The sequence below is a fragment of the Dichotomopilus funicola genome (assembly GCF_033296635.1).
Source record: "Dichotomopilus funicola strain CBS 141.50 unplaced genomic scaffold C8A04scaffold_38, whole genome shotgun sequence".
In the NCBI taxonomy this organism is placed as follows: Eukaryota; Fungi; Ascomycota; class Sordariomycetes; order Sordariales; family Chaetomiaceae; genus Dichotomopilus; species Dichotomopilus funicola.
This window is the reverse complement of record NW_026944059.1, coordinates 29,642-43,983: the sequence shown is the minus strand read 5'-3', so window position 1 is coordinate 43,983 and position 14,342 is coordinate 29,642. Positions and strand designations below refer to the sequence as shown.

Below are 14,342 nucleotides of genomic sequence, written 5' to 3'. Positions count from 1 at the left end.
TTGCTGCGTGATTTAGCATGGCGCCTGAGACAAGACAGTTAGACAGTATGTAAATGTAAATACATCTGTGTCCTTATCCTCCCTCAATTGTGTGTGAATGTTGAGATGCGGGCATCCCTGGGGTGGAAGTAGGTGCTGAGTTGCGCTGGACTGGTTTGATATGAGCCATGATCAGGGTGTGTGTGTTGTATTTACATGTATTTGTCAGTGCAGTTCACTAGCTACCATGCTTCTATGCTGGACAGGCTGGGCCGTTGACTAATCAAGACGCCGAGCTAGCACGCCAAGGTGCTATATCCTAATCCTCCCTCTCATACCACCTTCGTACTGTCCCGTTTCGTCTCCTCTTCCTTTCCCTACTCCTCCTCCTTCACAACGTCATCCCCCTTCTCCATTCCCTCTTTTCTGCCCTCTACCTCTTCTTTCCCCCCCTCACCCCCCTTCTCATCGATACCCTTTCCCACCCAGCCGTGCTCCACCCCCCTCCCCCTGTACCCCCTCCTCCTCCCGGAGCAGTGATATTCTGCATCATCCGCCAAGTCGACACCGGCCTCCGAAAAAGCGCCACCCGCATCGCAATCTGGGTCGTCCAGACTAGCCCGAGAGATGGTGTTTTGAGTTGGTTGAAGTAGGGGTCGTCGCCCCAGCCGGTGAACCAGCGTTGTTGGTGGTCTAGGAGGAGGGCCGGGTCGTTTTCGGTTTCTGGGTCGTTGTTGTTGTTTTTACCGGGGTGGGAAGAGTAGGTGGGATTGGTGGAGGTGGGGAGGTATTCAGGTGGCGGTGGGGGTTCTTCGTGGAGAGGGGCTGGGTAGCTGGAGGGAAGGGGGACGGAGGAAGGTGGTGGGTCGGTTGGTAGAGGTAAAGACGGGAGAGGACGGCTGCGGGTAGCGAGGGGGGATTCCTGCGTTAGGCGAGGTGGCGGGCCAGACGAAGGCGGGTGTTGTGGTTGATGAAGGAACGAGACAGGAGTCCTGAACTTAGCAGTACCCCCTCCCCCGAACCGATCAGCCACCTGGTTAGCCACCACCACGGCTAGATTATACCGCTGCGCCAGATCCCGCAGCTGCATGCCCAGCTTGACCAGCTCGCCGGTGCGCGCGCCCATGTTGAGGCCCTGCTGGCCTTGCCCTGCTGACCGCTCAAACTCGGCGCGGTAGTTGGCGGCTACTGAGTCGAGCACCACCAGGCCAATGCCGCGGCGCTCGACTTCGACAGGGACCTGGTAGGTGAGGATGTGGTCCTGGCTTTCGAGGTCGGGCGTGACGGTGCTGATGATGTTGTCGAGGGATGGCCGCTTCTTTGGGGGTAGGCGTTGATAGACAGGGTTGGCGGAGAGCATTTGGTCTAGGCGGCGGGTGGACAGCGCGGCTTCGGTGCTAACGTAGAGAGCTGGGCGGCCTAGGCCGTGGGGCGGGGGTAGCTGGACGGAGAGGAGGAGGGAAAGGAGGAACTGGGTCTTGCCGGAGCCTGACTCGCCGGTGACTTCGGTTATGTAGCCGGCGGGGATGCCGCCGCCGAGAGCGCGGTCCAGCTCGGGGTCAAGCGTGCTGATGGTTTGCCATTGCGCAGCGAGCGACGCAGCGGTGTTTCTTAGGGTGGTGGTGGGGAGTTTCCCTTTTGGCGGGTGGTCCGGAGGCTTCCGGTCGTTGGGCCCCGCTTCGGCGCCGGGCTCCGGTTCAGGCCCGGCTGACTGCGCCGGAGCTCGGGCCGCAGCGTCCAAGGTTTGCACGCCGAGATCGGCATGGAGGGCGGTGAGCACGGCGCTACACAAGCGCTTGACGTCCAGTAGTGGCAGCTGGGTACGCTTTCCAATGTCGGCCGCCTCAAGGGTTAGCAGCTCGCTGGTCGAGATGGCATGTTTCTCGAGTGCCGGAATCAGTCTCGCGAACTGCCCGATGGGGAAGTGCGGGAGCACGCGCGACAGATCGCTCATGGGTCATGGGAAATGGAGACAGCGACGGTGGGAGAATCTCTCTTTTTTTTTCCGCTGTGTGGAAATTTCCCGGCGTTGCAGCGAATTCCCCACCGGCTCTTGAGTGCTGCAACTGAAACGGGGCAGCTGTGCGCCTACTCTTGCTGCAGTTCGATGATTGTTGCGCTGGCAGGCAGGCTCGCTGGCTCGCTGCCAAAGCACAGATCAGGCGATGTCAGGTCGGAGCACGGATGAACTGTGCTTTGGTTCCTGACTTGAGCGGGTCCATTTTTAGCGTGTGGGGGCGCCGGGTTATCCGCTTTGGGAAAAGCAATTAAACTTCTTGATCGATGCAGGGGTTCCAGCCAATCAGCAGCAGGATGGTGCAAGGGCAGGGCAGGCATCCAGGTTCTGTGCTTCCTTTCATCTTTCATCCCACGGCGCGTGGATGCGGGTGCGCAGCACAGCAAGAGCAACTGTCATGTGTTTGCAGAGGAAGGAAGAAGGGAGGATATCAGAGTAGCAGAGAAAGAGGCGCAGTAGGCGTGGTTTCCTCGGTGGGCGATCAGGACATTTATCATTGGAAGCCCGGTGTTTGCTCGGCAGCTTTCCGGGCCCGACTTTTTTGCGTCCCAGCTGCCCGCCCACCTGGGCCACCGAGAGGAAATTTTCCCGCGATCCTCTTTTTCCCATCGCCAAACTCCCAGAGCCTCGGAATTCCGTCCTTCGCTGGAACACCGCGCAGGGGTCCTCGGGTCAGCCCAAGGCTAGCAGTCCCCGTCACCCCGGCTTTTCCATCTGCACCCCTGAGACGGTGCGTGCTTTCGGCTCAATCGGGGCTGGTGCCAACCTGCCGTGGTTGCGCGTGGCTGCAGCAGCGTCTTGGCCGTTGGGGGAGGTCGTCCTGGAGGGTCTTGGGAGGGTCTTGGAAGACAGAGTCGTTCGAATCCTCGGCCGGAAAAACGGCATGGGGCCCAAGAAGGGCGATATGGTTACAGTGACAGACATGGATACCCCCCTCCAGCTGTCCGCCATGCCCGCTGGTGGCATTCTGTGGCATTCTGAAGCAATTTTTACCATCCGGCCGCCCTCTGCCTTCTGCGCCCCCGTGTGCCGTTTGTCGTTACTGCAAACCTTCTTTGTTTCCTTGCGGCTCCGTCAACTGCGAGTCCGCCGTGACACGACATCCATGTTGACCACCACGCTCCTTTAGCATCACCACTCGCTCCGGCTTTACCGATGTCACTCCTTGATCGGTAGAAGCAGTAATATAGTTAATCAACACCATAGTCACGACGACAACCTGAACAACAACCACAACAGCTAGAACAACTACACGACAACTACGACACACGACCAAGTAATTAATACCTCAAACCCTCACCATGGGCTTACAGCAACTCCTCCACGGCGCCCTACTCTTCGGCGCGTCGGCTCAGGCTTTTGTCTTCCTTCCGCGCCCAACAGACCCCTCTCAACCACTGCCTCCTGGGAATGGGTGGTCGCCAGTACCAACAGAAGCACCAGACGCCGGGTTGCTGCGTCGGAATATCGGCCTGCCTGACAAGTACCTGCTAGCTCCGGACAACACGTGCGGCTTCATTGATGGCCAATTAAGTGAGTGTCAACGCTATGGCTTTACTGTTACGACAGCGACTAACTGGCCAAGAATCCGCCTATGCCTGCGTCGACGAGGACTGGCAATGCGCCTTTATCCCGGCGTCGGGCAAGATCCCGGGTGCTGCGGGCTGCTGCAAGGACAACGACTGCGCGTTCCGCGTGACGTGTATGGACCGGAGTGACGCGAGGAAGTGCGACAAGGACTGTCAGGGAGATGACCTGACGCTGAAATGGTGAGTTTCCGGCCGTACTTTCTTGTCGTAATCATGAACGGGTATCATGATGAGAGAGTCCGAGATTGGCTAACGGCAGCAGCTTCGACTCTGGGGCAAGATACTGCAACACGGTTGCCTTCCCGGGAGGCGTGACGGACTACTTTTGCGGTACGAAGCCGATGAAGGTGCTCGAGGCCGAGACGACGAACCCGTCCGACAAGCACCGGACCATGAAGACAGTCTCCAAGACCACGTCGAGCAGCAAGAAGACGACGTCCACCAGCTCGCGCAAGTCATCCTCGACCGCCAAATCTTCGTCCTCGTCCAAGTCTTCGTCTACCAAGGCTTCCTCGTCAACCACGTCCAAGTCGTCGTCATCCACCGAGTCTACTTCCGAGACGTCCTCCGACGCGCCCACGCCTACCGCTGCGTCCTCGACTTCCTCAGCCGCAGCCGACGCGACCCGTGCCGGTGCAGCCACGTCTTCGGCACCTCCTCCCGTAGCCGCGAGCGGAGGTCCCCCGGTGGGCGGAATTGTGGGTGGTGTGATCGGTGGTATCGCCATCATCGTGCTATGCATTTTCGGGGCCATCTTTCTCCGCAAGCGCAGGCAGAACGAGCTCGCGTCGTCCGAGCTGCCCCCGTCCCAGCCGTTCATGGCCCAACCCACGTACCCGAACACGCAGCCGCCTCCTGGGCCTTCTGGGCCATCAGGAGCCTACGGACAGGCCGCGGGTGCTCCCGGAATGTCTGGTTATCCCCAGTCCGCCGCAACGCCGGCTCATCAGCAGAACATGTACGGTACTGCTGCGGCCGGCGCAGGTGCCGTAGCATCCGCTGGTGCCGGCACCTTCAACTCGCGTCACAACTACGCGCCTAGCACGCACACCGCCCAGAGCATCCGCTTCGAACCGAGCCCAATGGGCACGCCGACGGGTAGTCCCCAGCCGCAGTTCGCCCAGCCTCACTTCACCCCCCAGCAATTCCAACAACACCAGCAACAGGCCCTACCCACCTTCCCCACGCCCCCCTTCTACAACAACTCCCCGCGCCCCTCCCACGACCTCCAACGCGTCGACACCTACGGCACCACCGGCAACGGAATCGACACCCCCGACCGCCGCTCCACCTCCACCCCGGTCTCCACCTACAACGGCACCACCCCCGTCGCGCCAGCCTCCGCATTAGGTCCCATGCCCGGCGAACCAGCCCACCCCAGCAGCAACCCCGGCGCCAACCGACCCGGCAGCAGCCGCGGTCCTAACCCCAACAATGCCGGGGGTGTACCACTCGCCCTCCAACCAGCAGGCGGCAAGCCACCAGGAGCCTACAAACCGTATCGCCCCCCGGGAGCTGGCGCTCAGGGGGCAAACGGGGGGAGTATCTCGAGTTTGGCGGGGAGTATTAATACCGCGGCGGTGGCGATGGTTGTGCCGAGGAAGGCGGTGTCGGTGTCGACTACGCCGGCGCCGACGCCGCCGGGACAAGCGCAGGTTCGGGCGCCGATGAGGGCGATGACTGGGGCTGTTGAATTGCCATAGCATGGAGTTTAAGAGGTGATGGGTTGAGGAGGGTGCGGTAATTGTGGGATACCCGTGTTTTTGGTTTGGTTTGGTTCGGTTTAACAATGACTTACTTTGTTGGAAGCGCTTTTGTCTGTCCGGTTTGGTATCAACTTTTGGTTCGTTTTCCCTTCTCACGAGACACCGTATTTGGAGACGGAAGGAGAGCATTGTTTGGATCGTTCTTTTTTTATTCTGGGAAGGGCCATATATATTAGACCCGTCTGTGGGTTGTGGCAACAGGGGCAGATATTTACCACTGGAATAACCGGCCAAGCTGATGCGCTGGGCATGATAGAGTTTGGATTGGATTGGGGGGTTGAGCGGTGTGGTGTATATATGCCTAATATAGACGAACGCTGCCTATTTTGATGATACTCCTTTGCTGATGATACGCTTGTTTTTAACGATACATATCATACATACGCCTACTTTTTCCAATTCTCAGGCTCTTCTTCCCTTCCAACTCAAATAAACACAAAAGAAGGAAAAAAAAAAAAAGCTCTCAGCCAAGCTCTATCCCCATCCGGAGCGCTAGACGTCAGCTGTTACGAAAACCTTTTTTCTGTTTGTTTGTTACAGAAAATTTTTACTTCGGCTGACCCTGGGGATCGAATCGAACCCAGAAGCCATTTCGATTTACGACGGTCAGGTCGTACTTGCCATGGAGTGGGGATAAGTTATGATGTATGGAATTGGGCTGTAATATAACATAACCTGGGCTGTGTAAATAACTTTTGGCCCTGAATAGGGGCTGGAGCTAATTAATATCTTGGCTGCGCATACCGGAGATCCTAAGGCTGGCGTTGTTCTCCGGCACCTAGAAGGAACCGTTGATTAACCACTCAGGCTACGGAGGGTTTACTATGTATGACGCAGCGCAGAGATACACTCCCTTAACGCGGAGCTGTATGAGGATTATAAGCTCTGGTGTTCCTGACTATAAGTTGAGAGACCAGCCCTTAGATCTAATTATCTCTAGCCCTTTCCCCTGTGCTTTCGTCTGTCTATCTACCTTTGTATTACCCCTCGATTACCCACCTCGTCCACCTCGTCCTATTCGTCCAGTTGTCACTTGGTCCCGTTTTTGTCCGTCTTGTTTTGATGCCTTCCATTTATTTTTATGACATTTTACTGCTTTTATATCCTGGTTTTACCTTTAATTTCATCTTCCCCTTCAGCGTCCACTTATCACCCATTCAATCCCATTTGATCTCATGTCATCTACGGTCTACCCCATCATCTACACCATGCACTTACCCCTTCAGTCACCCTTGACTCACCCCTGCACTCAACCGTTCATCCATCTCTTCAACTCCATCTACCTTACCTATCCCTTTGCGTATCCCACATATCCGTATATATCCCACGCCTATGTCACCTCCCACACAGAACCAAACCATCTTACCACATGAAACAGAACTAGCAGAAGCAGTGGTGTGGGTTAGACCTGGTTAACAACGCTTACTATAAAGTTGTAAATAACACCCCCTATCCACAAACAGCCCACCGCCCTGCTATCATATCATAAATAAATGCTCTGTCCTCAAATATCCCCCTATAATAAATTCTGTCCACAAACAGCTTCCTATCATAAATGCTTTATCCAGTCAAATTGCCGTCCCATATCCCACCTCCATATCCCATCTCCATATCCCATCCAAACTGTACTAACGCATCCAAAAACCCCTCCCGAGAACACCCTCCCCACCCCCTTCCAAAACCCTCCCCACTCAGACAAACCAACAACCTAATAATCAACCAACCTCAACTTCCTCCCCACCTCCCTCCGTCTAGCCTGCACCCTCGCCTCCGCCACCGCCTTAGCAGCAGCCGCCCTCTCTGACGATTTACCCCCCTGGCCCTGACCCTGGCCCTGCCCCTGTTGCTGGTCATTGGAGTCTGCAGTGCCGGACCCGACAGCCCCGGTGGTGGTAGTGGGAGGGGCGGGTTTCTCGCCTCGGGCTTTGAGGGCCTGGAGGAGCATGCCTGCGTCGAAGAAACCGTCTGTGATTATATTGGTTAGTATCGGATTGTATTGGGTTGTGGTGGGTTTAGTGGGGGTGTGTATCTTGTTGGGTTATGTGTAGTGGAATGGACTTGGTATGGGGATGATTGTGGTGATGAGGTGAAAAAAGGGGTGCTGGATGAATGATGTAGGTGTGGTGAAGAAAGGGGAAAGGGGGAAAAGGGGGAAAAGAGGGAGAAGGGGGAAAAGGGGGAAAAAGGAAAGGAAAATGGAAAGGGGAAAACGGGAAAGCGTCCAAAAGATATAAAAGAGAAAAAAAAAAACTTACACCCCCCCAACTCATCATCCTCACTCAACAGCAAACTCTCCTCCGTCGGCGACGACACACTCCCCCCGACAGCGCCCAAATCCGACCCCTTCCTCCCACCACCCCCGACCAAACTCTCCCCTGTAATCAGCCTCCCCCTCAATCTCGTCCTCCCACTCCCTCCACTGCCTATACTTCCTGCTCCTCCTCCGGTTCCACTTCCACTTCCACTTCCCCCGCTTGCGCCAAAGCCTCCGGTACCGGTATTACCGCTGAACCCGCCAGAAGTAACACTCATCCGTCCCCCCTCTCTCCCCCGTCCCGTATGCCCGACCCTCTCCCTCTCCCTATCACCATGCTCTGGTCTCGTACCCCCCCTCAACCCATCAACCTCCCTAGCCCTCGACGCGCCCCCCCCCCCCACCCCCCCCCGCATGCCCACCTCCCATCCCAACAACAATCCTCAACACCCTTCTAATCTCCAATAAATAACTCTCCAGCGTATCCACAAACCTCCTCGTCTGCCTATGCCTCGAAGAGACACATATCGAAATCCCCTCGTCTTTAATGATATACCCTATCCCGAACCCGTCTCCCGATACAGGGCCGAAACCGAATTGGCGCAGGGATGGGTTGCCGCAGTTGGAGGTGGAGAGGATGGTGGTGTTGAGTTTGTCCCAGCCGGGGTCGGCGAAGAGGGCCGGGAGGTGGTGGTTGTGTGGGTGTGGGGGGGTGCTGGAGGAGAGGGAGGGGGAGGAGGAGATGTTGCTTGTGAGGGAGTCGTTGCGGTCTCGGCCGGGGTTGGGGGTGTGTGTTTGGGTTTGGGTTTGACCAGGAGGTGAGGCGTCGAGGAGGTAGGCGGGTTCACGCGGGGGACTGCTGCTGATGATACCTGCTCCACCGCCGCCGCGATCAGACAGCCGATCGGAGAGACGATCCGACAGGTTATCGTCGACCACAGACGACGACGACGGCGAGGCATAATCCGCCGCGGGACTGCCCGGGGCCGTTCCCGTGCGCACACTCTCCTCGTACACCGTCCGCTGCCAGAGACAAAACAGCGCGTACAAGTGGCGATCACACCCCTGGGCTTTCGCACACTCCCGCGTGGTAGCCACATGCCGCTGACACGCCCGACGCAGGGCGGCAATCTTTTGCTCGGCCGGGTTGTCGGCCCAGAACGTCTGGACAAACCGCACCGACTCGTCGGTCACGGTGCGGATGGCCTCGGTGCGGCCGTGCAAGTACATTTTGGTCATGGCCGGCTCGTAGGTGCACTCGACGCGGCCGTAGAGGCCGTAGTAGGCCGCCTGGAACGCCATCTGCACGAAGGCGTCCGGGGAGAAGCCCATGGACGTAATAAAAGTCTTGCCGTAGGCGCCGAAATCCAAACACTGGAACTCGTTCTGCTCGATCAGGTCGGCCAGGCGGGTCTCGGCGAACCGCACGGCGATGCGCAGCTCCGGGGCCATGTCCCACTCCAGCTTGTGCGGCAGCGTGCTGACGTCGCCGAAGCTCTCCGGGTCGCGGCGGGACGGGTCCGGGCTGGTGGACGCCCACAGCGTCGGGGCCTTGCCGTTGATGGTGCGGGCGAACCGCAGGATGGTGTCGGTGTAGAGGTCACTCACAAACCGCAGCACCGTGTGGCCGTCGACGCCCGTGTGCTCAAAGTTGATGCCTGCGCTGCCGTTCTTGCACACGATGATCTGCAGCTTGTCGTACCACCGGTTCGTGCAGGTCCCGATCTGCACCCCCTTTTCGATCTCGCTCGTGCCGCACAGCATGTTCTGGCACAGTGCCGCGGCCGTCGCCGGTTCCGAGTAGTCTAGGCATATCACAAACAGCGCTGTGTCCACGATCCCCAGGCAGTCGGCGTTGTTGGACCCGGGATCCCGCGTCAGTACATCCCGCAAGCCCGACCACACTTTCCGGTTCTCCGTGCTGAGCACCCCGAGGGCCCCTTTCGCGGCCTCCTGAATCGGCGTCTGCGCCGCGTCGTCGATGATCGTCTGCAGGTTGATGGCGATGTCGCGCTCCGTCATAATCAAGTCCGAGTTTTCGTCTAGGACATCGAACCAGTAGAACTGGCCGTGGCACATGGCCACGACGTGCTTCGACTCCGGGTCCTGCTCGATCTGGCACCCCGCGTCCGTCGGCACGCGCGCCGTGCCGAACAGCCGCGAGTACTGGTACATGCACAGCGGCGTGCCTTTGACCGTGTCCGCCGGCAGCTCCTCCTTGCGCACCGCTCGCACGAACTCGAGCGCCGACACCACCAGCGACGCCGCCCGCGTCACCTGGTTGTTGCGCGCCGGCGTCGGGTCGTCCTCCAGCAGGAAGAAGGGGTTCAGGTTGAGCACCACCGGGTTGTCAAAGTTGAGGTACGAGTCGTACCCTAGCCAGTCAGTATTCACACCGTTTTCTGTGTAGTAAGAGAGGGGAAACGTACAAAACTGCTCAATATAACTCGTCCTTGCCTCAGCATACTTCTTCAACTTCTCATTCAGCTCCGGCCCCTCGTTCCGCAGAAACGCCTGCACCGCGTGCTTCGTCTCGGCATGCTCACGCGCCGACTGCAGCGGCTTGAGCGCCGCCAGGTACTTGTCCAGGCTCGACTCGAGGTCTGGGATCGGCAGCTTGGGCAGGTCGTCCTGGTGCGCGTACGTCACGCCCCCCTTGGGCTTGTCCTCATGGCTGGCGTCCGACATGGGGGCCGGGGTACTGCCTTGGTTCTGGTTTTGGTTCTGATTCTGGCTTTTGCTGTGGTTTTGTTTCTCACTCTGTCTCTCACCCTGTCTCTCACTCTGATAATCAACAGGTCTCGTCGGCAGCTCAATAGGCAAATCCGGCACAGACCGCGGGGTCGTCGTCGTCGGAGACAGCTGCTGCACAGGACTAGAACTAGAAAGTGTCTCCCCAAGAGACCTGGGCGAGGTGAAGATGCGGACTTGCGTAGGCATTCTCGTCAGCAAGTCAGTCCCGAGAGAAGGAGTCGCTATGCCTTAATCGATAGATATCAGGACCAGCCCGTCAGCCGTACAGCGGCGAGACGCGGGTGCTGATGTTGAGACCGCGCAGGGCGGTGCGGTAGAAGTAGTGGCAGTCTTGGAGGTAGTATGCTGGCATTCCACTGGGAACGCGACCAGACGAGGTGTGCGTTCGTGGATAGAGTAAAGAAGAGCAAGCTGGGGACATGGGAACATCAAAGGAAACGAGCTGACAGCCCTGGCCGGGCCAGGTTCGGGATATAAAGCACGGGAGACGGGATGATAAACCCGGGAGGGTGTGGGGAGACCTAGGGGGATCTCTAGGGGGGGGGCGGATCTGCTTGCATATCCAAGGTACGTACTTGATGTACCTTGGGTAGTACCTTGGGGTATGTATGAACGAGGAATGGAAGACGTGAATGGAGAAAGACACCACAAGCAACGCAGCCTAGCAGCCCCGTGAGATCCCTCACCGTGGTCCAGTGGCCCACCGTGAGCAGCGGAGAAACGGATGGACTGCTTCCCCAGGAGGCCGGGGTGCCGGGATCTCGGGATCTCGGGAGACTAGGATGTTGCCCAGGAAGTATCATGGTCCTGGCCCTGGTGGAACTTCCCCAGAGAATGTACACAAGGAGACCGGGAACGAACAGCGCGGGCAAGACAGACAGACCACTGCCTGGCTGACTGACTTCCTGGCTGACTGCCTGCTGGAGCATGTGGCTAGGTCGCTTGCTAGGCGCCAGGAAGAGAGTCACGAGCACCGCCGGGGTGATTGGACACGGCAAGGTTGCCACGGCGGGCTCCGAGCTGAGACTCCTCCTCCGCAGGCCCGAACCGAGCCCTCAATCTGGGAATCTGCCGAGCCATTTCTCGCAGTCTCGGGGTTAAAACGAAACGACAGAAAACGAGATGCAACGTACTGGTTTGGGTGCGGGTGTTCTTGGTTTGTGCCTGCGTGCGTCTGTGCTAGAAAGAGCGCCCGAGACACGTACAGTGCGTGGATTTGTCTGAATCCTCTGTCGAGGTGTGAATGTGTCCAGTAATCCGTCGGCTTGGAATCGTCGGTGCGCTCCGTTGTACCTGACCGCCCGAAGTCGTGCGCGGTGAGGCTGAGAAATGAAAAAGAGAAAGCTTGTTTCGCAGAAAATCGTAGTGGTTGGTGTTCGTTGGTTAGTGGCTGTATGTATGTATGCAATGTATGTATGTTGGTCTTCCGTCCCTCGATTTCATCCGGTGGTCCATGTACCTGGACTGTGAGTGTCCGTCAACCTAGTCCGTCAACTAACCGACCAGATTCAGCCAGCGAGGTCATCTGCAACGTAGGTGGCGGCTAAGCTTGCTAGCTCTCTCTCTCTCTTGGACCCCAAGGCGAAAACCAAAGTAGTGTATGTCCCGCAGCAATACACAGGTCGCCCCTCAACTCCGGCGCTCGACGCGCCGACCTACCACAATCTAGGCATGCACTCAACAATCGTGTATGACTGCGTCACGGGCCTGGTAAGAATAGGCGTAGTGTGCTCAGGGGACCAAGGTCTCACGGGTCTTTTCCAGGGGGAGTGTGGGGGAGGTGTGAATGACGTTGTGCGGTGCGTGCCCCTCACAGTGCGATGGCCCTTCTCTGTTTTTCTCCGACCCCTTTGCTCCGGTTCGATTTCCCCCAGAAATGACGCTTCTGGTTATTTGTTTTTGGCCCACTCAGTCCCCGTTTCTGTGGCAGGGAAAAGGGCGCTTCGCCTTGGCTGATGTCGGTTCTGGCCTGGTCTTCGGACAAGAGGATGTTCGGATGTGCTGTGGGAATGGGACTGGAGGGGGCCGAATGAGGGGTTCCATCTGTATTCGGAACGAGCCCTGCGCTAACAGTGGCATTGTCCCGTTTTGGCAAGTGGGGTGGGGGTTGCACATTCCTTGAACTCCAACCTCACCTTGAACAATATTTTATTTTGTAGGTGTGCTGGCCGTATCATCGTGTGTCGGTTGAATATGTTTGGCTCTTGTTCAAGAGATGTGTCTATCAACGTTTAAGAGAAAAACCTCTTCATCACCGTGCTAGTACACCAGTTCCAACGGTACCTTTAACAGGATGCGCCATATTCTCAAGACATTGAATAACCTCTGCGTCAACCTCTAGCATGTGATGGCCAAGCCAAAACGACCTCATGGATGCAACATGCGACATGCGACCTGCGAGAATCAAGGCGGGCCATCCCACTCAGCACCACCCATCCTGCCTGCTGCGCTGCGCTGATATTGAGCCTCCCGGCCGAACGGATCGGTGGGGCGGTTCAACCCGGACTTGGCCCGCTCGGCTTTACAATGAACCACCGAGAGCTTCGTTCGTGAGTAAGTCAAAGATCTCTCGACAGTCTGCCGTTTTTATTTTTCTATTTTTCTGTAAACGGAAAAAGACCATGGAGAATATCCTTATCTTCTCTGGAAATAGGAAATGGAGAACTTATAACATCACATTTGAGTGTCGTGGATTGGAAAGCGAAGAGTCTTTCGGCACGGCCCAGCAACCGGGCAGAGCGGTTCGGGTCAAAGGACGGCGACGTTGGCTGCAGATCGCACGCCGCTGCCGCAGCGGCCCAACTCGCTCGTTCCATTGGTGTATTTTATCCGCAGGTTACATGGACAAAGGTAACGTTATTCTCCGAACGGTATCTCATTCAGATAAATGGATGCTGTGTCTTGGAATTTGCAAACTCCAGATTCTTCCATTATTGATAGAAGCCGGTGGGAGCAAAATGCCAAGTCCCCGGTGACGACAGCTGTTGAACAATGTGCAGGGGGTTGGTTTGCAGGGGCTTGAACCTGGTGATGATCACCCACTCCCCATGGGGATTCTCCAGCCTCACCCCAACCTTTTCTCAACGTCCAGAGTTGTGGGCTGGAAGATCAATGTTCCGGGTTAGCATTTATATCTGTAAACTTGCCAGACCGGGCTTCCTTCAGATTACTCGATGACACACTTTCACGCCGGACACATGACACCAGCGGCGGTCACAAATACATTTCACCTCTGTGTCAGGTCATGGACACTTGAAGTTCCAAACCGTTTGAGCCTTAACTCTCGATTGGGGTCGTCAGACGCCCGCCGTTTGGTTTCACTAAAACTCGCTCATTATACAAGTCGTAATTTATGCCGGGTTTACTGGGCGGGCCATATTGCGGCCAGACAGGCCGTCGCAAGGTCGTGAAGTTTTTAACGCTTCTCAATTCCGGAGTTTAGTAACTTCCAACGTGCACCTGGTGCTAAAGATCTCCTGGACGGGACGTTGTCTTAGTTATGCACTTCGAGATACGTGGCCGACATAAGCTTGTGAAATACTATCAGATGAATCAGATGACCATCCATACTTGGAATATGTGAAAGGATATCAGCCCTCTCAGCTGTTTCAGACTTTGGGGACTGTGAGGGAGAGGTATGGTCTTGGTGTTCTCATGCTTGTGGATTCAGCAGCAACGAATCCCGACCCAGATAGCCCTTTGTCTAGGGTCAGTATGATACGCTCAGGCTCGGTGAATAAATAGATACTACCAATTCTTTGGAGTCGATTCTCACATGAACGCGTTGAAACCTATTGAGTACCCAGTTTTGCAAAACGACAAAAGGTTCCATCACTCTGAAAACATTACTCGAAGGGTACAAAACTGAACCGAATATATGGATGATTCTTCGAGCTTTGCTGGACTGGAGGGAGGAGAAAGAATGAAAGGAGAAGAAAACGATTAACACCTGATTACCCTCACACCACTATATACCTACCAAC

The 14,342-nt window shown here is 56.7% G+C and overlaps 3 protein-coding genes across 3 annotated transcripts; 1 reads left to right on the top strand and 2 right to left on the bottom strand.

Moving 5' to 3' along the window:
• Nucleotides 1-412: 412 nt before the first annotated feature.
• Nucleotides 413-1,933, bottom strand: C8A04DRAFT_12744 (putative RAD57 protein; the record flags this gene model as incomplete). The annotated part of the gene is made up of 3 exons (XM_062777445.1): nt 413-812; nt 960-1,669; nt 1,730-1,933. The coding sequence occupies 3 exons, from the start codon at nt 1,931-1,933 to the stop codon at nt 413-415; spliced, it is 1,314 nt and encodes a 437-aa protein (XP_062636320.1).
• A 1,364-nt stretch (nt 1,934-3,297) lies between these two features.
• On the top strand, nt 3,298-5,288 carry C8A04DRAFT_12746 (uncharacterized protein; the record flags this gene model as incomplete). The annotated part of the gene is made up of 2 exons (XM_062777446.1): nt 3,298-3,555; nt 4,092-5,288. 2 exons carry the CDS (start codon nt 3,298-3,300, stop codon nt 5,286-5,288), a joined length of 1,455 nt encoding a protein of 484 aa, XP_062636319.1.
• Nucleotides 5,289-7,059: 1,771 nt separating this feature from the next.
• C8A04DRAFT_12803 (Choline/Carnitine o-acyltransferase-domain-containing protein) lies at nt 7,060-10,545 on the bottom strand (the record flags this gene model as incomplete). The annotated part of the gene is given in 8 exon segments (XM_062777465.1): nt 7,060-7,119; nt 7,231-7,316; nt 7,607-7,837; nt 7,958-8,027; nt 8,044-8,467; nt 8,504-9,980; nt 10,035-10,310; nt 10,377-10,545. 8 exon segments carry the CDS (start codon nt 10,543-10,545, stop codon nt 7,060-7,062), a joined length of 2,793 nt encoding a protein of 930 aa, XP_062636318.1.
• Nucleotides 10,546-14,342: the final 3,797 nt, after the last annotated feature.